The sequence below is a fragment of the Rhinoderma darwinii genome, chromosome 3 (genome assembly GCF_050947455.1).
Source record: "Rhinoderma darwinii isolate aRhiDar2 chromosome 3, aRhiDar2.hap1, whole genome shotgun sequence".
NCBI classification, from domain to species: domain Eukaryota; kingdom Metazoa; phylum Chordata; class Amphibia; order Anura; family Rhinodermatidae; genus Rhinoderma; species Rhinoderma darwinii.
In genome coordinates, this window is record NC_134689.1 from 300,183,635 (window position 1) to 300,210,941 (window position 27,307).

The 27,307-nt window shown below is 41.4% G+C and overlaps 1 protein-coding gene across 2 annotated transcripts in view; it reads left to right on the forward strand.

Annotated features, from left to right (window-relative positions):
* The window catches only part of MAN2A2 (mannosidase alpha class 2A member 2), a 135,410-nt gene that overhangs the window by 27,217 nt on the left and 80,886 nt on the right, over window positions 1-27,307 (forward strand). Inside the window, exon 2 of one of the 2 annotated variants that reach the window (XM_075858122.1) lies at window positions 25,460-25,614. In XM_075858122.1, the coding sequence (XP_075714237.1) occupies window positions 25,483-25,614 (132 nt within the window). In that variant the 5' untranslated portion in view covers window positions 25,460-25,482. Of the gene's footprint in view, window positions 1-25,459; window positions 25,615-27,307 lie in introns of those variants that run through there. The other variant, XM_075858123.1, reaches the window with a different exon arrangement.

Genomic DNA, 27,307 nt, shown 5'->3' on the forward strand with positions numbered 1-27,307 from the left:
GCATACCCACAGGATATGCCATAAATGTCTGATAGAGGCAGGTCCCAGCTCTGGGACCCGCACTTTTATGGAGAACTGGCGACTCTCGACCCCTGTGTTGCCTGGTGCGGTGGACGCTGGCTGCAAAATACGGACGGGGATTTGTGGAGAGAAGGTAGCACGTGCTACAGTAACGGCATAATTACCCGCCTAGCTCCTGAGTCAGGTCTGGGCACAGTACTGAGGCCTGAATCCTTTCGACATCACAACATTATGTGCTCTGCACACAACGTTGTGACACTAAATGGTGTCATGATCCGCGCCACGCCCAGAGATGAAGAGGTCCCGCACTGCGCTCGGAGATGAGAAGGATCCCGATTCAGGAGCGAGGAGGGTAAGTATAACAATACTGTCCTGGCCCTTGTATCTAATCCTATCATGTGTTACACTGTCTTCTAGGCCCTGTATCTAAGCCTATCATGTGGGATACTGTCTGTTGGGCCCTGTATCTAAGCCTATCATGTGTGATACTGTCTGCTGAACGGCTGTATCTAATCCTATCGTTTCATACCGGCTGCCGGACTGCTGTATCTAATCCTATCGTGTGATGCTGTCTGCTGGACTGCTTTATTAAATCCTATCAAGTGTATGATACTGTCTGCTAAGCCGCTGTATATAATCCCATCCAGTGGCAGAGCAATAGGGGTCATAGTATTATAGATAGGCTGTCTCCGATATATATATATATATATATCTCTAACAGCAGAAAGCAGCAGCACTCACTGGAAATAAATGTATAGGTGCCAAGCAAGTCGTCCCGATCCGAGGACAAAAGCAGTATACATGAATAGAAATCTTGCATCACTCCAAATGTGGAGTGCTGCAAGATTTCTATTTTTGTGTGTATATATATATATATATATATATATATATATATATATATATATATATATATATATATATATACAAATTTTGTGTTGGGGCTATTGCCCCTGATGTCTTGAGACCTTAGCAATGCCCCTGCCTGCTAGTGCTGCCTCCATAGGTCACTCAGGAGACCCAGCGATGCAGCTGAAAGCTGCGGGCCGTCAGCCATAAAGAGAAGTTGGGGGGCCCAAGAAGAACTTTTGCATCGGGACCCATGAGCTTTTAGCTTTGCCCCTGCTGAGGGATCAGGTTACAGCTGCCCATAGAAGTCTATGGAAAAGGGATGGTGAGAGGGATCATCAGCAGAGTCAGAAAGAGGCAGAGGAGGGAGACATAGACATTGCTGCAACTCCTAATAAGTGTTATATCTCAGCCCAGTGCTGGATTTTACAGATACACTGCTCATTACTGCTGTTTAATGTCCTACATGTTGCTGCAGCTTCTATATACTAGTCCTTCTCAATGAATTAGAATATCATCAAAAAGTTAATTTATTTCAGTAATTCAATTCAAAAAGTGAAACACATATATTATATAGATTCCTTACACACAGAGTAATCTATTTCCAGCATTTTTTTTATTTTAATGTTGATGATTATGGCAAGCAGTTTAGTCTCTCAGAAAATTTGAATATTGGGTAAAAGTTCAAGATTGTAGACTCATGGTGTCACACTCTAATGAGACATCGTTGATCGGCGCTCGTTTGCTCCTGTCACACAGAGCTATGAATGGGGACGAGCGGTCGTTACTCCAATAGCTCGTCTCCGTGAATTATTATCATGTTGGCAGCATGTCTCCCTGTTTACACAGGGAGATGTGCTGCCGACAATGATAATCTTTTACTTTTTTTAAACGATAGGACCAGCAGATGATCGAGCGTTTGCCCGTTCATCTGCTGATCACTGCCCTTTTTACGCAGGGCAATTATTGGCAACGAGTGTTATATGAACGCTCATCTGCACGATAATCGTCCTGTGTAAAACCCCCTTTAGCCTTTATATGGTCCAACAGTCTGGTTCAGTAGGCTACACAATCATGGGAAGACTGCTGACTTGACAGTTGTCTACAAGACAGTTATTGACACCCTCCACAAGGAGGATAAGCCACAAAAGGATATTGCTAAAGAAGCCGGCTATTCACGAGTACTGTATCCAAGAGTATTAATGGAAAGTTTAGAGGACAGAAAAAGTGTGCTAGAAAAAGCTGCTCAAGCAACAGGGATAACCGCAGCCTTGAAAGGATTGCCAAGAAAAGGCCATTCAAGAATGTGGGGGAAATTCACAAGGAGTGGACTGCGGCTGGAGCCATTGCTTCAAGAGCCACCACACACATACGTATCCAGGATATGGCCTACAACTGTCGCATTCCATGAGACAACGTCAGAAGCCTCTTACCTGGACTAAGGAGAAAAAGGACTGGTCTGTTGCTCAGTGGTCCAAAGTCCTGTTTTCAGATGAAAGTAAATTTTGCATTTCATTTGGAAATCAAGGTCCCAGAGTCTGGAGGAAGAATGGAGAGGCATCAATCCAAGTTGCTTGTGGTCCAGTGTGAAGTTTCCACAGTCAGTGATGGTTTGGGGGGCCGTGTCATCTGCTGGTGTTGGTTCACTGTGTTATATCAAGTCCAGAGTCAGCGCAGCGTCTACCAGGACATTTTCGAGCACTTCATGCTTCCCTCTGCTGACAAGCTTTATGGAGATGCTGATTTCATTTTCCAGCAGGACTTTGCACCTGTCCACACTGCCAAAAGTACCAATACCTGGTGTAATAACCACAGTATCACTGTGCTTGATTGGCCAGCAAACTCGCCTGACCTAAACCCCATAGAGAATCCATAGGGTATTTTCAAGAGGAAGATGAGAGACACCAGACACAACAATGCAGACGAACTGAAGGCCGTTATCAGAGCAACCTGGGCTTCCATAACACCTCAGCAGTGCCACAGGATGATCGTCTCCATGCCACGCCGCATTGATAACACCTCAGCAGTGGCACAGGATGATCGTCTCCATGCCACGCCGCATTGATGCAGTAATTCATGCAGAGTCGGAGCCCCGACCAAGTATTGAGTGCATATACTGGACATACTTTTCAGTAGGTCAACATTTCGGTATTAAAAATCATTTTTGAAATTGAGATTATTTAATATTCTAATTTTCTGAGATACTAAATTTTGGGTTTTCATTAACTGTTAGAAATAATCATCAACATTAAAACAAAAATAATGCTGGAAATGGATCACTCCGTGTGTAATGAATCTATATAATATAGGAGTTTCACTTTTTGAATTGAATTTCTGATATAAGTTAACATTTTGATGATATTCTAATTCATTGAGAAGGACTAGTATGTGGTACATAGAGATAGGGGAGCAGGATTCTCCTCTTCTATGTATGCACTGTATAGAAGACATGATAGCAGTGAGGCTCCACTTACTAGCTCACAGACAACTGAGAATTGGAGAGAGAGAGAGAGAGAGAGAGAGAGAGAGAGAGAGCCTGCAGAGGGGAAAACTGTTTAATAATACAGAATACAAGTCCGATAATGACCAGGAATAGTGTTTATTCCTCCTGTACACACATATAATAGCCTTTTCTTAAATGTCACCTGAAAGTTTAGGGACACTGGGCCCTAATTGATGGGTGGAGTGTTGGACAATGTGTGCCTACAGGCTCCTGAGTTGTAAAATTGTTATTTCTGCAGGGAATTTGAGGTCAGCTGAATTCCCCGAGCTTGCTCAGCACATCCATCCATACACGCAGGCCATTTTAGGACTATTTGTGTCTTCGGTCTATTTTACATTTTATTATTATATCTTTCATTTGTATATTCTGCTGACCTCCAATTTCATACAGCCCTGCATGTTATGGCTATTAGATGCCAGTGGTGTCTAAATTGCACTATGCAGATTTTAGGTTACTTATTTAATGTCATTACTTTTTTTAAAGTGCAGATTTGACATCCAAATATAGGTTAGTAATAGGGGAATAGTGTGAACTGTCAGTGTGTTTACAACGATCACTACATTAAGAGTTCTTCAGGCTTCAACGGGCACAGTTCCACAGGAATGAACAGCTTGCATGTTACTCGTTCTTGTGCGTCTACTACCTCGTACTAAAAATAAGTCACTTGAAAATGGCTAACATGCTGCCGTATGAAAACTTGTTCATGCGAGAACGTTTATTGCACCTTTGTCTAGTATTACCTGTGCTCAACAATACAGGATTGTTGATTTCTATGGTGCTGTCCAATGCTTTGTTTTTCTATGTAAAAAAGAGCACTTCCAGATCAGTTCTTACAGAGATATCCGATCTGGAAATGGGGAGGGGGGACGGTGCGTTTCTCAAGCTGCAGGATCCCTGCAATCACCTAGGACATGAAAAGGGGGTAGATCAAACCAATAATAAATAAAGGAACAAATATACTAGCCAGCCACAGTTTAAAATCACAAAGAAATTTCCTTTACTTTTTAAAATAATTAATACTTAATTTCAAGGTACCTTTTAAACGCACCAGAAATTATAGATTATGCATTAAAATATCACAACCTCTTTATTTTTTAATGGAACCTCTTATTGAACAGGTTTGTAAATACACAAGCAAACGATAATCTTTCATAGAACTGTAAGGTCTTGTTCACATCTGTGCTGTAGGCTCTGTTAGGGGCCTCAGTCACAGATCCAGCTGAAAATAATTGGAAAAACCACAGAAACCCGAAGAAACCCATTAAAGTCAATGGGTTTCGGACAGCCGCCGATGGCGACCATCGTGCAATGGTACCAGCGCCTCCTGTATTTCTGATTTTCTACTCCTCGAACGGAGCAAGACAACAGAAAGCCGAACGCTGGTTTGGACCCAGCCTAAGGATCAATAACAGATTAGTAGTAGTCTTTAGGCCACATGCACACAATGTGTATTACGTACGGTTGTGTCGTGTGGATTTTCCTGTGGCAAGTTCGCAGCGTAATACAGTACCAGCAAAGTAAATGAGATAACAAGTAATCTCATCTACACGTTGCAGGTTTTTTCCCCAAATATATTGACCTGCGGTGTAAATTTTAACATTTGCAGCATGTCAATTAGGCCTCATTCACACGGCAGGGTTTCCCGGCCGGGTGCCGGCCGTTCATAAATCGTCCGGCACCCGGCTGCATTAGGAATAATAGACCCCTAATGGGGTTATTCACACGACCGATTTTTTGACGGCCGGGAAAACCGGCCGTCAAAAAATAGGACATGCTCTATCTTCGCCCGGGTACCCGGCCGCCCGGCTCCCATAGAAGTCTATGGGGCCGGGTAATACACGGCCATCACCGGGATGTGTCCCGAGTGATGGCCGGGTTTTCCGGAGCTTGCGCTCTATCTCCTCCTCCTCACAGCGCAGAGTGCATGTGAGGAGGAGGAGTTGATGCCATTCTGACGAATGGCATCGCTGTACACTGTGTGGCAGGGCCGGGGTGTACAGCAGGTGGAGGGAGCGCTGTGCTGGCTCCCTTCCCCTGCTTGTTTTAAAAGCACCCTGGCCCGGCGACACCATCGATGGCGCCGCTAGCAGCTGCTGCTGCTGCGGCTGCTACTACTGTAGCGACGCCACTATAGCAGAGCGGGGAGGTATCTCCCCGCTCTGCTATGTGCTAGCCGCACTTTAGCTCCTTGAAGGAGCGGAATCCCCGTGTTTTCGGGGATTCCGCTCCTGGACAGAGCGCTTGATGTCTCTGTCCATATCTGGGCAGTGACATCAGGGGAAACTCCTGAAGCGGAACCCCCGAACACATGGGGATTCCCCTTCAGGAGTTGCCGCTGATGTCACTGTCCGGATCTGCCCGGCCCGGCACGGATTCAAAACTTAATGCAAACTGGCCGGGCAAAATGGCAGATTTTACCGGCCGACACTCGGGCTCGGGAACGACCCGGTCGTGTGAATCCCGCCTTAGTCCTGGGTTTCCATCTCAGAATTCGATCTGACAAGTTTATTTAAAAAAAACGCACAAAAGTCTGCAGCATAAAATCTGTTCTTGTTTCTTAAGGCCCCATTCACACGAGCATGAATCACGTCCATGTGCTGTGCGTTGAAACAACGCACAGCACACAGACACATTCATTTCAATGGGGCCGTTCACAGATGCATGATTTTTCACACAGCGTGAAACTCACTGCATATCTCATATTGGTGCGTTATCACGCACCTACGCGTCCATTGAAGTCAATAGGTGCATGAAAACCACGCGCCGCACACAGATGCACATACGTGTGCGGTGCGTGATTAGCGCATCAATTCTGTTTAAAAAAAAGATGTGCTTTTCGAGTGCGTGAATAACGCATGCCCTTCGCAAAGCACACCGATGCATAACGCAACACACACGGACCCGATTCACACGCGTGAGTCGGATGTGCTCGTGTGAATGAGGCCTAAAATGGAAAATGCACCCAAAAATGCATTTAAAAAAATATATGAGGGGTAGCAATATTATGTGTAAATTTTACCTTAATTTATGATGCAGATTCTGCACCTCAAGTTCCGCAACATGTGAATGAAGGCTAAGGGTATGTTCCCATAAGCAGGATACGTAACGGAATCTAACAAAAAACGCAGGTAAGGGCATGACCAGACGTGGCGGAATTGCTCTGGAATTCCGCTGCAGACAGTCCGCTGCGGAAATCCGCAGGGTACACGTTTCCCCATTGCTTTCCACAGCTTTTTAGTGAGGTTCGTTTACACGTTGCGGAAAACTCCGCTGCGGACCATAGGATGCGGTGCGGAATTTGGTGTCCGCAGCATACACTGGTTGTTGCGGACGTGTAGCGGACTTGTTGCAGACTCATTGCGGAATTTCTCCATTGACTTCAATGGAGAGTCAAAATTCCGCAATGAAGTCCGCAGATGTTATGTGTGCTGCGTAGCGTATTTGTTTTACGAACAGGATATTTCTTCATTCTGGCTGGACCTATGTATTTCTAGGTCTACAGCCAGACTGAGACCCCATGCACACGAACTTAAAAACGCCCATAATCACAGGCCGTTATTACGGCACGGGCAGGGCCATAGAAGTCAGTGGGGCTCCCGTAATTACGGGTGACTACGTGTGTGCACCCGTAATTACGGGAGCATTGCTAGGCGACGTCAGTAAATAGTCACTGTCCACGGTGCTGAAAGACTTAAGCGATCGGCAGTAACTGTTTCAGCACCCTGGACAGTGACTTCCGATCACAATATACATCAACCTGTAAAAAAAATAGAAGTTCCTACTTACCGAGAACTCCCTGCTTCTTCCTCCAGTCCGGCCTCCCAGGATGACGTTTCAGTCCAAGTGACGGCTGCAGGAAATCACAGGCCAATCACAGGCTGCAGCGGTCACATGGATTGCCGCGTCATCCAGGGAGGTCGGGCTGGATGTCAAGAGGGGGACGCGTCACCAAGACAACGGCCGGATAAGTATGAATTTCTTTTTACTTTTACTAGGGAAAGGGCTGTCCCTTCTCTCTATCCTGCACTGATAGAGAGAGGGGAAGCCCTCTTCCCCTCAATACGCAACGGCTAGTCCGCATCAATTTAATGCCCATTTTAGGCAGAGCCGCAACAGAATCTGCAACGCAGATTCTGTGCGGCATTGATGCGGACAGTGGTGGAAGAAATACGCCACATCTGGTCATGCCCTAAATCAGACACAGAAATCCGAAGCAACTAGTGCATATGGCTGCGGAAACGTAGTATAGCTGTGTAAATCATTGCGGATTGTCTGCAGTGAGTTTACCTGTGGATTTAGTGTGAAGTATTTATTGTAGCAAACTTTATGTGCACTGGTGGTTTTCCAGTGGTTTTTGCAGCGTTTCCGCGGCGTAAACGCTGTACAAACAGCTACAAAACTCAACTTGCGTATTTTAGTGCAGAACTTATTCTTCCTGTTGAATTATATGACCCAAACACACAGCTTTTCCGCACAGAATACCAGCTGACTTCTTCTTTCTTCAGTGCTTTGGGTTATTGTCCTGTTGTAGGATGAAATTTGCTGCAATCAAGCGCTATTGAGAGGGGTGGTATAGTGATGAAAAATGGAGTGATAGCTTTCCTTGTTTAAGGTTTATTTATCCTGTACAAATTTCCCACTTTACCAGCACCAAAGCAGACCATCGTATTTGCTCATTTGTCTGTCCATAACACTTTTCTAAAGTCATCCTCTGTTCCAAGGTGTTCTTTTGCCAATTTTAATATTTTTCTATTGGCCAGTCAATTCTGCCTAGGATGCAAATATCCCAAAATTACCAAAATTATCTCTTCATTGTTTGTTTAAGATGAGACTGGTGTTTTGCAGGTTCTATTTAATAAAGCTGCCAGCAGAGGCTTCTTAAACTAGAGTCTTTGATGTGTTTTTCTTTGCCACTAGGGGGAGCTTTGGAGCCTACCTCATGCTGTTTTATTATCGTGTTTAATGTATGATCAGTATGCAGTGGTGACTGAAGGCAGACAGAAATATATAATTTAAGGCTCTGTTCACAGTTTCGTTTAGAGCCTTGGTTCAGTCGGACTTTCTGGTATATTTCATGGCAATAATAATAATAGTGCAGTCCACAGTCTTCTGCTATTCTTGCTATCAAAAATATGGGAACTCTGATGAAGCCTCAACAGACTGCATTGAAGTAAATGGGGTATGTCCGTGTCCATTTGAATCAGTGAGGAAACAGATCAGTCACAGCTTTACGACTATCATTATAAACGGAAGCCATTAGGGATTTGGAGCTTTGTATCAGAAAAATGGAGAACTGATTGCTATAAAGATATATCATAGAATTAATCAGCACAAAATGTTGGATCTAAAAATAAGTAGAATTAGGCCCTGTTCACATCACGTTTATGATGTACGTTTAGGGTAGGGATGCACGATGCATTGAAACTTCGATATTGTTTCAATACTGTACATCCCCAAACGGTTCGATACCGTTGTTTCATGTATTTCGATACTTAGCTGTGCGACCGAACAGCTAAGTATAGTAACACATGAATGTATGAGAGCGGGGCTGAGGCTGTGTAATAGTCATTGCCGCACTCCTGAGTCCTGTTAACAAGTGCGTGGAGTCAGGATGATGCGATGCGGCCAGCGCTTCTCTAATGAGCGGCGGCAATGAAGACAGAACATGTTGGGCGCTCTGCAAAACTCACCCATGTTCTGTCTTCAGTGCCTGAACCGCCGCTCATTAGTGCAGCGCTGGCCGCATCTCCTAATGCTGATCGCGCACGCACTTCCTGTCAGGAGCGGGGCATATGTGTAATACAGCCATTGCCCCGCTCCTGAGTCCTGAGAAGTGTGCGCCATCAGGATGATGCGATGCGGCCAGTGCTGCACTAATGAGCGGCGGCACTGAAGACAGAACACGGCGAGCCCACTACAAAACACCTCCATGTTCTGTCTTCAGTGCCTGCACTCATTAGTGCAGCGCCGACCGCATCTCCTCATGCTGACTGCGTGCACACTTAATCTTAGGAGCGGGCCAATGGCTGTATTACACAGGCGCAGCCCTGCTCTATAACGGCGGAGATCATTGATACCTCTCATCTCCGCCGCTATTCCCCTGAATGCTGCGATCAAAGCGGACTGCGGCATTCAGGAGAAAATGAGAAGGGGGGGATGCCCCTGGATCGCGTCACAGGGAATTCCTGTGACGCGATCGAGGGCCATACCATATATGGCCAGACAGCCCAGGGTCTATTGAAGGACCCCGGGGCTGTCTTACTATATTTCCTGTTAGGGCATACTTAGATCTGTCCTAACAACTGCCTGTGTACTATACGTACACAGGCTAAAGTACTGGCATATATCTGATATATGCCAGTACATTAAAGTTTAAAAATAAAGTAAAAACCAAGTAATATTAAATTTAAAAAAATACACATACACCTTTTTCTTACAATAAACATTCAAATAAGTTTCAATACATAAAACATACACATATTCGGTATTGGTTCGGCCGTAATAACCTGCACAACAATTTTTTTGTGTCATTTATGATGTGTACGCTATAAAAAATAAAAACTTCTTTCACTTATTAATGTGAGGCACGAGGTGTGATGAATTTAACCTCCATGTTCCTCACATTAATAGTAACTAACCCCATCATGTAGCTCACACATTAACCCATTATGACTGAGAAACATAATGGGGTCAATTACTATTAATGTGAGGCACATGGAGGTTAAATTCATCATCACACCACGTGCCTCACATCAGAAAATGGAAGAACTTTTTTTTTTTTTATTACTGTTGCCAAAGTATCGTTTTGGTATCGAAATCGCAATACTACACATAGTATCGGTATCGAAGTCCAAATTCTGGTATCGTGACATCCCTAGTTTAGGGTATATGCCAGGAAACTCCCAATGTGCATGCTAAGCTGGTCCATAGGGCTCCATTAGCCTGACAGAGGCCAAAAGAGTGTCCTTTTGGCCTCTGTCAGGCCTATATACGGCGAAATACCATATATTTTTTTCGCTGTGGAATATAGTAGACTACGCTATTCCATACAACGGAATCCTGAAAAAAAACATAGGACATATGCTACCATAAAACATATGAACATATGTCACAGGCATCCATTATACATGTCACAAATAATATATTAGACATCTATTTTATTAGGACTGCACATTTTTTTGTTTTGGGGAGGCGCTCTATAGTACTGCTTATATTAAGCAGTGCTACACCGCGCCCCAATGAACCACTGATTTCCAAAGTCCAAATAAATGGAGGTCTGGGGGCGACAGGTGGGGCACACATCTTATTTGACAAGTTCCACTGTTCCAGTTCCAATATTTTAACAATTTTTGCTTTGACTTTATCTGTTCCCATGGTCCTCTACCCTGGTCCCTGAGTGACAGGTTTCGTGCTTCAACAAAGGTGGTGTCACACACTTATCACTTATGTTCAATGTGATGTCAAATAGGTTTAGAATTACCTAAACTCGCTATTTATGCTCGGAAACATCAGTTATAGTAATGTTTCCCCACTGAAATAGAGATTTTAACACCACGTGTCCCTACGTATTATTAATTAAAATTATCGCAAATTACGTACTTCTCCTTGGCTAAAAATACTCCTCAACAAATGCTAAGAGGAGTATTTTTACTCAGCTGGAAAATATGTAGTGCGACCTCTGGGGACAACTTCAATTATAAATTAATTATGTCTTCTTCTCCTGTTCACTGTGCAAATACCAGCTTTGGATAAGGGGTTATCCAGGTTGTTAAACATTTTCACCAACAGCTGCAAATGTGCTAAAATATAAAAACAATCATCGGCCTTGGCGGTCACGTGTTGTATTCCTGGTATGAACGCTCAGCGTTAGGCGCCATGAAGCCAGGAATATGACAAGTCGTCACTGAGCCATCTGATTTGCTGCAGCAGTCACATGCTGCCTGCTTGTAAACTTAACCCCTTCCCGCCACAGCCCTTTTTCAGATTTTCATTTTCGTTTTTTCCTCCCCACATTCCAGAAGCCATAACATCTTTATTTTTACGTCTATATAGTCCTATGAGGGCTTGATTTTTGCGGGACGAATTGTAATTTTTCGTAGCACCATTTTTTTTGCCGTATAATGTAAAAGGAAACGGGAAAAAAATTATTTGTGGGGTAGAAAATGAAAAAACAGCGATTCCTCCATGTTTTTTTGCGCGCCGTTTTTACGGAATTCATTGTGCAATTAAAACAACATGTTCACTTTATTCTGTGGGTCAATACGATTACGGCAATACCAAATATATATCGTTTTTTCTATATTTTTCTACTTTTAAATGTAAAAACCTAAGTGTAAAAAAGAAAATGTATTTTGCGTCGCCAAATTCCGAGAGCCATAAGTTTTTTATTTTTCCGTCGATTAAGTGGTATGAGGGCTTATTTTTTGCGGGATAAGCTGTAGTTTTTAATAATACCATTTTGGTGTACATGCGACAGTTTGATCACTTTTTATTTCATTTTTTGTGGGAGATGAGGTGACCAAAAAATAGACATTCTGGCGTTTTACCATTTATTTTTTTTACGGCGTTCACCGTGCGGGTTAATTAATGATATATTTTAATAGTTCAGACTTTTACGGACGCACGGAAACCAATTATGTTTATTTATTTATTTTTTTACTATGCTCTAGGGGGAAAATGGGAAAAGGGCGGTTTTTTGAACTTTTATTTTTTTTTTATTTTTTTACACAAAATAAAACTTTAACTCCTTTTTACTTTTTTTATTAGTCTCCCTAGGGGACTTCAACCAGCAATCGTTAGATCGCTTGCACGATATATTGCAATACTAATGTATTGCAGTATATCGTGATTCTGACAGGCACCTATTAAGCCCTGCCGGAGGCAGCTGTGGGGCATTATACTGTGAGGTGGCAGCTATGGGAGCATTATACTGCATGGGGGCAGCTGTGGGGCATTATACTGTGAGGTGGCAGCTATGGGAGCATTATACTGCATGGGGGCAGGTGTGGGGCATTATACTGTGAGGTGGCAGCTATGGGGGGCATTATACTGTGAGGTGGCGGTTATGGGAATATTATACTGTGTGGGCACAGTTATAGGGCATTTTACTTTGTGGGGGCAGCTATGGGGGGCATTAAACTGGGGGAAGGGCAGCTATAGGGGCATTATACTGTGTGGGGGCACCAACAGATCATTATACTGTGTAGTGGCAGCTATGAGGGCATTATACTGTGTGGGTAGGCACTGTACGGGCATTATACTGTGTGGGGGCAGCTATAGGGGCATTATACTGTGTGGGGACCACTAAGGGGTCATTACACTGTGTGGGAGGCCCACTGGGTTGGGGCCCACTCAGATGTGTTTCACCCCCCTGTTCTAAACCCCTAGCTACGCCTCTGTTGGCCACTAATGGATGGGGTTGGGTCACATGACCCACCATCAGCAGCCATAAACGGGCCTCAGCGACGCACAGCAGCAGGATACTTTGAGCCCGTCCCATCCCGCACAATTGTCTGTGTTTTAGATGTTGCAGGGACTTCATTTTTTAATGGAGCTAAATACCAGCATCTAACTACGAATGATGTTGACATACGTCAGACCAAATGGGGCTAAGTACGGTAGTGGGGAGTGGCAAACAAAAGTCTCGGCCAAAAGTGGGTCCCGGACAGGAAGTTTGGGAACCACTGCCCTAAACTAAAGCAACTGCAAAAAGTTAGTACTTTAAATTAATTTTCTATGTGTTCTTTGAGCATTATCGTTGTGTGGTCCTGGTCCTATGTTAAAAAAGGATCATAATTTTTTTAATTTGAAAGCAGATGAGCTGCAACACCATACACAGCCCATGGACCAGCGTGATGTTGTTTCTAAAAAAAAAAAAAGCTGATCCTTTCTTCTTATCACTTCTGTGGCCCTCACCTGTAGGGTAAACCGGTGGTGTCGGGTGACCTCTGATCGCGATTCCTGGCTGTCGCATCCTCCAGATAGGTGAGGGACCCGCACCTATCAAGAATTTATGGCAAATCCTGTGGATATGCCATAAATAATTAAAATGGGAAGCATATCTGTAATAATTACACATATAACCGCTCGCATCAGCGTTACACCACCTATACCTGGTATAATATGTGCTTTCTGTCACAGATCCAGGATAGAAGCTATAAATATCCCCTGCTTTCTGCCTATCATTAACATGGGATTATACTAAGTAGGTTACAAGCAATATCTGAACTGCCTACGAAGCAGAGTGGGGTCTTGTCTTCCTAGACGACTCTAGATTTGTGTGTTTTACCTCTTAGGGATGCGGCCTAGTTTGAACCCTAATGACAAAGCAATTTTTTTCAGTATAAATGAGTTTTGATCACTCTATATTCAGTTTTTTGGGAGGCGGGATGAACAAAAAACAGCAATTCTGGCATTGTTTTTTCAATTTATTTTTTTATGGCGTCCACTATGCGGAATAAATACTGTTTTATTTTTATAGTACATGTTGTTTTTACGGATACGGTGATACCAATTATGTGTCTTTTTTTTTTCATTTCTATTATTCGGGACTTGAACATCCGATCTCCTGATCGCTTCAATAATACGTCACAATATTTCTGTATTGTAATATGATATGTCTGTCAGTGTTACACCTCCAGGTAGCCTATTAGGCTCTGCCCTAGGCAGGATCTAATAGGTTCTCATACGTGGCACACCTGGGGCGTCATTGTTAGATCCCCGGCTGCCATGGCAACCCATCGGCACCCAATGGTATGCCGATGGGCTTACATAGGGAACCACCTCCTTCCATAAAACCCCTTAGGTGCCCCGGTTACTATTGAACTTAAACAGCCAGGAATAGTTATCTCCGATCCAGATGTTAGAGCGTGGTGTTGGCTAAATAATACAGCCAGCACCCGCAAGTGACAGTGTGGGCACAGCTATCACTGTGATGTACTATTATGTCAATATGAGAGAACGAAGACCCCGCAACGTAATTCTACCTCACAGGACGGGAAGGGGTTAAGGAAACAAGAGTAGCTGCTAAGGTCTGCTAAGATACTACTCAGTATTCAGGGAGGTGATTTGTTTATTTTCGAGGGTCACCCTTTAAAAAATATACAATTAAGCAAGTAAATTCGTTTTTGCTCGCTATGAACAATAATTACTGAATTAGCGATAAAAGGGAATCTCAAGATAGTCATTTAAATGCTGATGGAAATGAAAAGAATAAATCTGTCTGTCCTAAGCTAGGCTTAATATATTTGTCACAGAGGTCCTTATACATTATTAAACCTTGGATTAGTTCCACGTGTTTATAAATGATAAGATTATTTTTTATATATATATATATATATATATACCGTTCAGCCATAACATTAAAACCACTGACGTGAAGTAAATAACATTCCTTATCTTTATCTTGTTACAATGGCGCCTATCAAGGGATGGGATATATTAGGCAGCATCTGAACCGTCAGTTCTTGATGTTGATGTATTGGACCAGGAAAAATTGGCAAGCATAAAGATCTGAGCGACTTTGACAAGGGTCAAATTGTAATGCCCAGAAGACTGGGTCAGAGCATCTCCACCATGGCATGTCTTGTGGGGTGTTCCCCGGTATGCAGCAGGTAGTACCTACTAAAAGAGATTCAAGGAAGGAAAACCGGTGGCCGTCCGTGGCTCTTCGATGCACGGGTGGAGCAAAGACTAGCATGTCCAGTCTGATCCCACAGAAGAGCTACTAAAAATTGCTGAAAAATTTAACCCCTTCAGGACTGAGCCTGTTTTGGCCTTGTGGATACAACCAATTTTTTCAAATCTGACGTGTCAATTTATGTGGTAATAACTTGGGAATGCTTTTACCTATCCAAGCGATTCTGAGATTGTTTTCTCGTCACATACTGTACTTTATGTTAGTGGAAAAATTTGATCAATAAGTTCAGTATTTGTTTGAAAAACACCAATCTTTAGAGAAAATTTCCATTTTTCTAAATTTAAGTGTATCTGCTTGTAAAACAGATAGCAATACCACACAAAATAGTTACTAATTAACATTTCCCATATGTCTACTTTATGTTGGCATAATTCTTTGAACATCCTTTTTTTTTTTTCTAGGACGTTACAAGACTTAGATCTTTAGCAGCAATTTCTTACGTTTTCAAGAAAATTTCCAAAACCTATTTTTATAGGTACCAGTTCAGTTCTGAAGTAGCTTTGAGGTCCCTATGTAGTAGAAACCCCCATAAATCACCCCATTTTAAAAACTGCACCCCTCAAAGTATTCAATACAGCATTTAGAAAGTTTCTTAACCCTTTAGGTGTTTCACAGGAATGAAAGCAAAGTAGAGGGGAAATTTACAAATTTCTTTTTTTTGTTGGAAAATCCAGTTTAATCCATTTTTTCTGTAACACGAAAGGTTTTACCAGAGAAACGCAACTCAATATTTATTGCCCAGATTCTGCAGTTTTTAGAAATATCCCACATGTGGCTCTAGTGTGGTAATGGACTGAAGCACAGACCTCAGAAGCAAAGGAGCACCTAGGGCCTCCTTTTTATTAGAATATATTTTAGGCACCACGTCAGGTTTGAAGAGGTCTTGTGGTGCCAAAACAGTGGAAACACCCCCAAAAAGACACCATTTGGCAAACTACACCCCTAAAGTAATTCATCAAGGGGTATAGTGAGCATTTTAACCCCACAGGTTTTTTGCTGAATTTAGTGGAATTAGTCCGTAAAAATTCAAATCTAATTTTTTTCCAATAAAAAGGAAATAAAGAAGAAAAAGCACCCCAAGATTTGTAAAGCAATTTCTCCTGATTACGGCAATACCCTATATGTGGTAATAAATGGCTGTTTGGACACACGACAGGGCTCAGAAGTGAAGGAGCGCTATTTGGCTTTTAGAGCTCAAGTGTCCTGTCGTATTTGCAAAGCCCCTGAGAGACCAAAACGGTGGACATCCCCCAGAAGTGACCCCATTTGGGAAATTATAGCCCTAAAAATAATTTGTCTAGGGGTATAGTGATCATTTTGATCCCATTGTTTTTTTTGCTGAATTTACTGTAATTAGGCCGTCAAAACTTCTATTGTTCTATTGTGCGCTATAAATTGCATATTTTATTTATTCTATGGGTCACATCGATTACGGCGATACCATATGTATATAGTTTTTCTATGTTTTACGGTGTTTGCACAATAAAATCACGGTTTTAAAAAAAATGTCGTTTTTATGTCGCAATATTCTAAGAGCCGCAACGTTTTTATTTTTCTATCAGGAAAGCTGTGTGCGGGCTTCTTTTTTGCGGAACAAACTGTAGTTTTTATTGGTACAATTTTTGGGTACATGCGACTTTTTCATCCCTATTTATGCAATTATTTGTGAGCTGCAATGACTAAAAATAGCGATTCCGGTATCGTTTTTTCTTTTTTTTATGGCGGTCACCGTGGGGGATAAATTACATTATATTTTTATAGTTCAGGCCGTTACGGACGCGGCGATACCAATTATGCATAGTTGATTTATTTTTTTCATTTCTTCTAATAATAAAGGTCTTTATAAGGGAAAAAGGGCGATTTTGAAATTTTATTATTTTGACATTTTAACTTTGTACATTTTTTTGTAACTTTTTTTAACTTTTTTTTTTTTTTAGTCCCACTAGGGATTTGAAGATCCAGTTGTTGGATCGTTGTTATAATACCTACTTATGTATTGCAGGGTATTATACCTGTTAGTTACACACTGACAGGAGGCATATTAGGTCCTGCCTCTGTCAATCGCATAGCGGGGGGCCGATGTTGTTATAACAACTTAAATGCGGCGGTCCCTATTGACTGCCGCATTTAATGGGTTAATCGGTTCGGATCACCGCTGTGATCCGACCCGATGTTTTCCCCCAGTACTAAGGCTGCAAGTAGCAGCCTGCACTGGGAGATGCCGGACTGTGGGGAGCGCCTGTGTGCTCTGTTAGGAGCACACGTAGATTAACGGGTTGCAGGCACAAGGACCAGCTCTGCAGTTAATCTATGTGGGGTTTTCGGGAAGGGGTTAATGTTGGCTGTGATAGAAAGGTGTCAGATCACAGAGCATCGCAGCTTGCTTTGTTTGGTGCTGTATAGCTGCAAACTAGTCAAAAGTTCCCATTCTGACCACTGTCCACCACCAAAAGCCTCTACAATGGGATCGTGAGCATCAGAACTGGAACATGGAGCAGTGGAAGAAGGTGGTCTGGTATGATAAATCACGTTTTTTTTTTTACATAATGTGGATGGCCAAGTGCATGTGCGCCGCTTACCTGGGGAAGAGATGGCACCAGGATGTACCATTAAAAGAAAGCAAACCTGCGTAGGCAGTGTGATTTTCTGGGCAATATTCCTGGCATTCATGTGGATGTCCCTTTGACACGTGCAACCTACTTAAACATTATTGCAGACCAAATACACCCTTCTATGACCACGGCATTCCCTAATGGCAGTGGCTTCTTTCAGAAGGATAATGCCCCCTGCCACACCAAGTGTTTAGGAATGGTTTGAGGAACATGACAAAGAGTTGAAGGTGTGGACTTGTCCTCCAAATTCCCCAATATCTGATGGAGCATCTGTGGGATGTGCTGGAAAAATAAGTCCAATCCATGGAGGCCTCACCTCACAACTATCAGGACTTAAAGGAAACTGTTACCTGCTGAGAGCAGCATGCAGTAGGGACGGGCGCGCTGTTTTTAACAGTGTGTCTTATATGTATGAATATTGTGTCGCTTGGCTAAACCTACATTTTATTTGTTGCAGCGTGCTTCGCACGCTGTTTGCCTTGAGTCCAGCGAATTCATAAGATGCGAGCTCCTCTACCCACCTGCTGCTACTTGACAGTAAAAATTTAAGTTCATTTTGTAGTAGATAAAAACTGAGCTCTGTAGCCAAGTCTCCCATTCAGGCTTAAACAGAACGATCAGGGTATGGGTTCACACCAAATGTCATCCAGCTTTCTCAATATATCCATTGTATCTCTCACATACGATGGAAGAGCTGTGACAAACGGTCTCAGGATCCTGTCATTGTACAAGTTATGAACAAAGGAACGGGGAGTGGGAAAAGTAGTGTGTTTTCCCACTCCCCGTTCCTTTGTTCATATATCGATAATTGGTGGTGTACACCTAGTGTGAATTACTCCAACATATTATATATAAAATTGTAAGAGGGTAATACCTATCTAAATATATCATTGTACAAGTTAGCATTTTGGGAAATACTATGGATTCCCGAAACATTTTCTCAACCTTTTAAGGGTCTAAACCTTTATTTTAGGGAAACTGTAAAATGTGGGCTATAATGGGTGCTCCATAAGCAATACTGCAGGCAAGATCTATGACAATAGATCATTCATCAACTGCAAGATGAAGAGTCATATACCTCATTACTTGCACCTGTAATCTCCAATAGGTAGGCAAGATTAGTAGGGAGTTCAGATGGAGAATAAGGGCGTTCACATGTTGCTGATTTGTTGCAAAGGGTTAAATCTGCAGTGAAAATCTGCAGCAAATCTGCGACGTGTGAACTCAGAGACCTCATGTGTGACATTACTAGAAAGGAGGATACCCCAATCTCATGACATCTGCTGGAATGTCATCAGGGAGATACCGGTAATTTGATGTTTTAATGAATTGGACATATCTGACCATCACCAAGTGGAGGAGTGTCCCTACAGAAGGAGGCTCAATGGATATTTCAAATGAATATTCACACTCCCGACACTTCGGTAAAGTTTCTGTGGGACTTAATCACAGCACAGCGTGATCTCGCGAGATCACGCTGTGCTGTGTGAGTAAGTCCCACAGAAACTTTACCGAAGTGTCGGGAGTGTGAATAGACGTCACATCCTGGCTGGAGGCAATGTCTATTCACTCTCAAGATATTTCAGTAAAGTTAATGTGGGTGTATGTGACAGCACAGCGTGATCTCGTGAGATCACACTGTGCTGTGAATACAGATGGACATGAATGGAGAGAAGTGTATGACACTGATTGGTCACTGATTGGTCAGCGTCATACACTTCTCTTTACAACGCCCACTTGGTCAGAAGTTAAAAAATGCCCAGTTAGGCAATAAGAAACTACTTAGCATAAATCTAAAATTGTTCATAACTTGGTGAAAATAGATCTTTTTTCTAAATAAAAACCACTGTTATCTACATTACAGCGCCGATCAGATTATGTAGGAGATAGGGCACTTTTAATCTGGTGACAGAGCCTCTTTAACTACTGACCAAAGTTCCTACACCTGTTTTTTTTTTATAAAAATCTTGGTACTAAACCTAATGAATTTTCCTATTCATATATACATGAATTAATGTTCTGGTCAAATTAAAATATTTTATACTGTAGTTCCTGGGCTAAACCACTAGACTATGGGATGTTATCTCGTATGACCAAAGTGGGCATTACAAATAGCACGGGAAGATGGTAGTCTGTAAATGTTTCATTGGTCAGTGGCCATCATTTCTAGATAAGCTAGACCTTGGCATAGATAAATCTATTAAGCATTCAGAATAGGCAGGATCTGATACACATTTGTAAGATGACCTGTCAATATCCATCAATTGTTAATATTGTCCCTATTATCCGCCATTAACCAGCCTAATAGCTTGGTACATTAATATATAAGAGATTGAGATTGCATTATTTGTCGTCCATCAGACCGCCAGATAGAGAAGCGTGATTCATCACACCACAGAACACGTTTCCACTGCTCCAAAGTCCAGTGACGGTGTGCTTTACACCACTCCATCTGCATTGTGCTTGGTGATGTAAGACTTGCATGAAGCTGCTCGGCCATGGAAACCCATGCCATGAAGCTCCCGGGATACAGATTTTGTGCAGATGTTAATGCCAGAGGAGGTTTGGAACTCTGCATTTATTGAGTCAGCGAGCTCTTTAGAACAACCCATTCTTTCTTAAATGTTTGTAAAGGCGACTGCATGCCGAGGTGCTGGATTTTATACATCTGTAGCAATGGGACTGAATGAAACACCTAAATTCCATGATTAAGAGGTGTGACCCAATACTTTTGTTCATATAGTGTATGTTTGACAGGTTTAGGAACGTATGATTATTATAATTTTTTTTAAGAGCACTGAAAGCATCCATCAGAAAATATACAGTCAGCATAGACTTGTGTTCCCCTGTGTTTGAAATATTTGTCTGTAACAGAAGGCAGTTTTGTTCGCCGAATGGCTGGAGAGTGGTACAATAATGAGTGTCTGCAGGAAATACAGTATTGCATGGTGGAGGTTCCTTGCAAGATTGGAGCTGCATTTCAGCAAATGGAGTTGGGGATTTGATCAGGATTAATGGTGTCCTCAATGCTGATAAATACAGGCAAATACTTATTCATCATGCAATACCATCAGTGAGGTGTCTGATTGGCTGCAAATGTATTCTGCAGCAGGACAACGACCCCAAACATAGAGCCAATGTCCTTAAGAACTATCTACAAAGTAAAGAAGAACAATGAGCCCTGGAAGTGATAATATGGCCCCCAAAGAGCCCTGATCTCAACATCATCGAGTCTGTCTGGGATTACATAAAGAGACAGAAGGATTTGAGAAAGTCTACATCTACAGATCTGTGATTAGTTCTCCAGGATGTTTGGAACAACCTTCCTGCCGAGTTCCTTCAAAAACTGTGTTCGAATGTATCTAGAAGAATTGATTCTGGTTTGAAGGCAAAGGGTGGTCACACCAAATATTAATTTGATTTATATTTATTTTCTATGATTCACTTTGCATGTTGTTAATTGATTCTTACTTTGCAGTTTTTCCACAACTGCCTACAACTTTTGCACGGTACTGTATATAAACACTATATGGACAAAAGTATTGGGACACACCTTTCAATCATTGAATTCAGGTGTTCATTCGGTCCTATTACCAGAGTTTTATAAAGTCAACTACCTAGCCATGCAGTCCGCCTTTACAAACATTTGTGAAAGAACGGGTCATTCTGCAGAGCTTACTGACTGTAAAAGGATGCCACCGATGCAACAAGTCAGTTTGCAAAATTTCTTCCCTCCTATATATTCCACGATCAACTGTGAGTGGTATTATTGCAAAGTGGAATGTGTTAGGAACCAGAGCAACTCGGCTACGAAGTGGCAGACTACGTAGAGAGTGGTGTGGTGAGGCGCAGAGTGCATGAAAGTTCCAACGCTCTGCTGATTAAATAACTGAATAGTTCCAAACCTCATCTGGCATTAACATCCGCACAAAATCTGTGCCCAGTAGCTTCATGCCATGTGTTTCCATTGCCGAGAAGCTGCATGCAAGCCTTACAACACCAAGCACAATGCTGAGCTTTGGATGGAGTGGTGTAAAGCACGCCACCATTGGACTCTGGAGCAGTGGAAACGTGTTCTGTGGAGGGACGAATCACACTTCTCTATCTGGCAGTCTGATGGATGAGTCTGTGTTTGGCGAATGCCAGGAGAACGTTACCTGCCTGACTGCATTGTGCAACTGTAAAGTTTGGTGGAAGAGGGATAATGCTATGGGGTTGTTTTTCAGGGTTTGGCCTAGACCCTTTAGTTCCAGTGAAGAGAAATCTTAATGCTTTCAGCATACCAAGACATTTTGGACAATTGTTTGCTTCCAACTTTGTGGAAACAGTTTTGGGAAGGCTCTTTTCTGTTCCAGAATTACTGTTCCCCCTGAGCACAAACCAAGGTCCATAAAGGCATGGTTGGGTGAGTTTGGTATAGAACAACTTAATTGGCCCACACAGAGCCCTGACCTCAACCCCATGGAATACAATTGTGATGAACTAGAATGGAGATTGCGAGCCAGGACGTCTCGTCCTACATCAGTGTCTGGCCTCACAAATGCTCTTCTGTGGTAATGGGCAAAAATTCCCACAGACGCACTCCAAAATTTAGTAGAAAGCCTTCCCAGAAGTGGGGAAGCTGTTTTAGCTTCGAAGGGGAAACCAACTCCATATTTAATGCCTATGAATTTGGAATAGGATGTCCTAAAAGCTCCTGTAGGTGTAATGTGTAGGTGTCCCAATACCTTTGTCCATATAGTGATATATATATATATATATATATATATATATATATATATATATACTGTCTGACATCGGGAACGAGCATGGTGAGAGAATAGCCTAACAACAACGGATCTCCAAAAGAGCATCATGTTTTGTCAACCGGCATTCCTAACACATTTGGACCACTGTTTAGCAAAAAGGCAAACAGCCATAAAGTAATTTAGACCCCGTGAATGCAAAAACAGCAGAATAGAATAGTAAAATACTTTACATTAGAAGACATCTCTGGGACTTGTGTTTCACTGCAATAAAACCTTTCGGCTGGCTTTACAAGCTGTGTATTTTTGGTGTAGATCAATGAATATAAATGAGGTTTCACACCCATTGACATGCAGTGGAAGAATCAGTGGGGATTTACCCTGAATTTCACTTAAAGGTGAAATATGCAGTAAAGTCCATATGTGAATGCATGCAATCTGGCTGATGTCAGTTATAATTTCCAACACATAGGTAAGCCTACTAAGAGAGCTCTTCATTATTTGGACCAGTGGGGCACACAAACAGACATATATATTTATGTGCATGCGTGTTCTTGCGTTTCTATGTGTATAACTTTATGGTCATATATATATATATATATATATATATATATATATATATATATATATATATATATATATATATATATAAAACAAAGAAAAACAGCAGCACTCACTTTAGGAAGAAATTGTATGTATATCTGGGTGCCCAGCAAGTAGTCCCGATCCTTGGACTAATTACAGATATAGATAAAGAAAATCTTGCAGCACTCCAATAAGCAAAATCGTGAAGTTTATTCAATCCACATCAAACAAAGGTGCAACGTTTCTGTCCTACAATAGGACCTTTCTCAAGCATGGTGATACAAGTGTACAAGCAAGGGTATAAATAACAGAAGTGCTCTGACATCATCAGTCTCATTAGCATTAATTAAAACACTACACATAGTGCAAAAAACATTATTGTACATAGGTAAAGGTATCAAAAAAGGGAAAAATTGATACAATAGTGCAAAAGTGACAAGTGCGTAATCTTAAAAATATCGACATTAAAACATAAAATACAACATATATGTAATTAGAATTTAATCGAAATATTCCACAGCTGTATCAAAGGAGGAGCTGTGCGAACACTCACCAATCAACGTCACTTGATGTTAAGCGTAATCAGAAACACCCATTAATGGGTTAGTGCTTCGTGCTGAGTCCAGCATTTGTGAATCTCTAGTGCGCATGCTTCAACCGCACACCGGAAGTGTACATGTAACCATGCAACAAAATAACCGGAAGTTACGTACGTAAGTAAGGACTGAACATCATTAGTATTTTATTTAGTGATACATTACTCAATCATGATTGACATCTCTGTCTACAGATCTGTATTCTTTATTTTTAAAGATGGTAAATCTCAGTTATGATTTCACTATGGGTAGCTACTGTATAATCATATCAGGTTATAATTTAAGCATGAAACCACTGAACTGGTAGATTTCCATTTAAATTCTAAATATATCTGACGATATATTTAAATTGTACATTTAACATCATTTTATAATATATCTTAATAGCGCTCGTCCCACTTTTCTGATACTGATCTCCAAATCCCCTTCTTCCCTTCACACAGCTAAAGAGTTAAATGATAAAGTTTTAGCTACCTGTAACCACCTATAGGGGGAGCTTACGGCATTTGGATTCATACAACTCTCGTTGAACTCAAGAGTTAATGTGTCATTAGTAAGCTCCTAAGCTGCAGGCAGCTAAAATTGTATTATTTATCATGTGGCCATTACTGTTGTGAACATTTGTTTGTGTCTATACTGGTGTCTATAAAGGGGTTTTATAAAAGAAAGCCTTATCACTGTGTAAATGAAAAGTTCTACTACTTAATTATATACTATGCTTTAATGCTTTTTTATGGAAGAAACTGTCGTGTGACCAAAGTCGGCAGTAGCCCACTTTGGATCCGAACTGAGCTTAGAAAATCGCTCAGGAGCACACAGGAGCTGCTGTTAGCCGAGCCGTCAGTGCATCTCACTGACAAATTCGTCTCAGTGCGGCTTTCTGCAGCTTCTATGTACTGTGATACATAGAAGCTACAGAAGTGAAACGAAAAATTATTTTTAATAAACGTTAATTGCAAAAGTGATTTTAATAATTAAAGTCTATGTAAACCTTCTAAAGCGTTTTTTTTTATTATTATAATATAAAGGTCAGTGTAGTTTGTGCAACTTTATAATTAGTTCTTATTAAAAATTATTTTAACTTTTTGAGATATAGCTGCTCTGCATTTTGTATACAGAGCAGCTGTATTGTGCACTAAGACCTAAATCAGTCAGGTCCGCAAGACTAACGGTTTCACTGTCAGACGGTTCAGTGTCAGTGGGTCTCTGTAAGTTATGAACTTAGATGTGATGGATAACAGGTGGATTCAGCGAACGATACAGCTTCACTGTATACAGGATACAAAGCAGCTGTATCTCAAAAAGTTAAAATAATTTCTAATAAAAATTAATTCTAAAGTTGCACAAAACACACCTTTTTATTTAAAAAAAATTGCTTTCAAAGGTTTACATAGTCTTTAAATAAATTGATTCCAATAAAAGAAAACAAAAAAGAGCCAAAGGATTTTAGACAAATTTTGTAATTGTTTTTTATTAAAAAAAAAATTTTTTTACTTTTTGAGATACAGCTTTTTTGAAACCCAGATACATAGAAGCTGTATCTTGCACTCAAACCTGAATCCATCAGGTCAGCGGGATTAACGCAGGATCCCCCTGTTAATGATCACATCTAAATCGGGAGCCGCTGTCACCGAAGCCGTCAGTCAACAATTTTAAACCGTTTGCATAGGTAAAACTAGAATAAATAGAAGAATTATGTATTTTTGGAGTGGTTATCTTTTACGCAAAGACAGAACATAAATCTTTTGCATACTCTATATAATCCTACATTGGTTATAAATATCTAAACATATTCTGGAATATCATATGTAAAGCAGCTTTTTGAGGATGTCATTTTTGTGATCTTCTCCTAGGTCTGTTCTTACAGCTCCCAGGGATGAAACTGAAGAAGCAGGTGACTGTGTGTGGAGCGGCCATCTTTTGCGTGGCCGTCTTCTCTTTGTATCTTATGCTGGACAAAGTGCAACACGACCCTCCCAGGAGACAGAACGGAGGCAACTTTCCCAGGGTATGAGGGGATGCCAATCCATGTTTAACCATTGAGCAGCAACACATAAGGGAATGAAGGACTGTGAGCAAGCAATTGAAGGTCACTAGCTTATTGAACCATCCCCGGGATTTCATTTCAGCCTCTTTATAAAGTGCTTCTGTAACTCACGTCCATATACGCTGTGGTATACACCTATAAAATATTTACGCTGCAGCATTGAATTGAATTCCGTGTTTTGTATAATTCTATTCTGCCCTTAGTAACTAGACAGGCTTTACAATAATACATTTATGACCTTCAGTTTTTACTTACAGTCTAATCTCCATATTTCACTTTTATGGAGCAGTGACACATTTTCTGCTGTGATGTATTCAATGTGCTTACATAATGCCTTTTTTCCCATACACCTCTGCACGACCTCTTTTTCCTTGTTGAAGGAGGAGGAACATAGTACTCCATGTGGCCTGATTTCACAGTTCTTAAAAGATGAATCAGTGTACTATCTATCTATCTATCTATCTATCTATCTATCTATCTATCTATCTATCTATCTATCTATCTATCTATCTATCTATCTATCTATCTATCTATCTATCTATCCATCTATCCATCTATCCATCATCTATCGATCTCTCTATTATCTCTCTATCTCCATCCATCCAATTGTGTTTTTTGTACAAATGCTAGATGCTGAATTCGTCAATTAACAGAACGCTGCTACATAAAACAAATGTATCACTACTGTAGAATACTAAATGTAATATTCAGGTATTGACAAAATACAGTAGTGATCAAGAGCCAGGTAGATGATGCCAGTAGCCAATCTTACCCTTTTAGTGGTTCGACAAAATGGACTTTTTTTTTAGACTTTCTCTAGAAATCAGCCTAAACACAATGTTTTAATTTTGGAAGTGTGCGAATAGAATGTAATACGTTACAATTCTATCACATGAAAAATCGGTGGTGGTACAAAAATAATGCACAAAAAATGCACCTCACTGCAAGACGCATTCGTTGGTAGATCACTAGATGCCACCTAGATTTATTGGTACGAAATCAGGCTACCACTGGTCAAGTTTACCTAGAATACATCAGTCTCTTGCCATCCTCTTTTGTGTAAGCCTGTTAGACATAATACTTGGCAAATAATTAGTAAGATCAGACTGTTAAATAAAGATGTAGAACAGTACAACTTTTACTCCGTGACTGTAGCTAACCTGCATTATCTAATAGGTGTCTCAGGTAGTCTGAAATTCATCTGCTGTCTCATCGGAGGCTGAAACTGTTGCTTTGTTTTTCTCATGTTTTACACTGGATCTCTGCTTGTTCATATCGCTTGTTCTTTAATACAGTGTATAAGAACAAGCCCAGCACAAGCTAACCAGGTGGTTGCTGAACTGACTTCCATTACTACAAGGAAAGAATTATTATAAATTACAGCAACTTAAAGGGGTTATCCAGGATGTAATATTGATGGCCTCTCCTTAGGTTAAGTAATTAACGTGTGATCCGTGGAGGTCTAACCTTTGGTCCCCCATTGATCAGCACAAAGAAGGGGCCGTGCCGCTTGCTGGAACATTGCGTCCGTTTCACTGTAGTTTCTGACAGTGCTGTTCATGTCTGTACGGCTGTGTCTAGTGCTGCAGCTCAGCATTATTCAAGTGAATGGGGCTTGTTGCAGTACTAAACACCGATACATGGGCGAGAACAG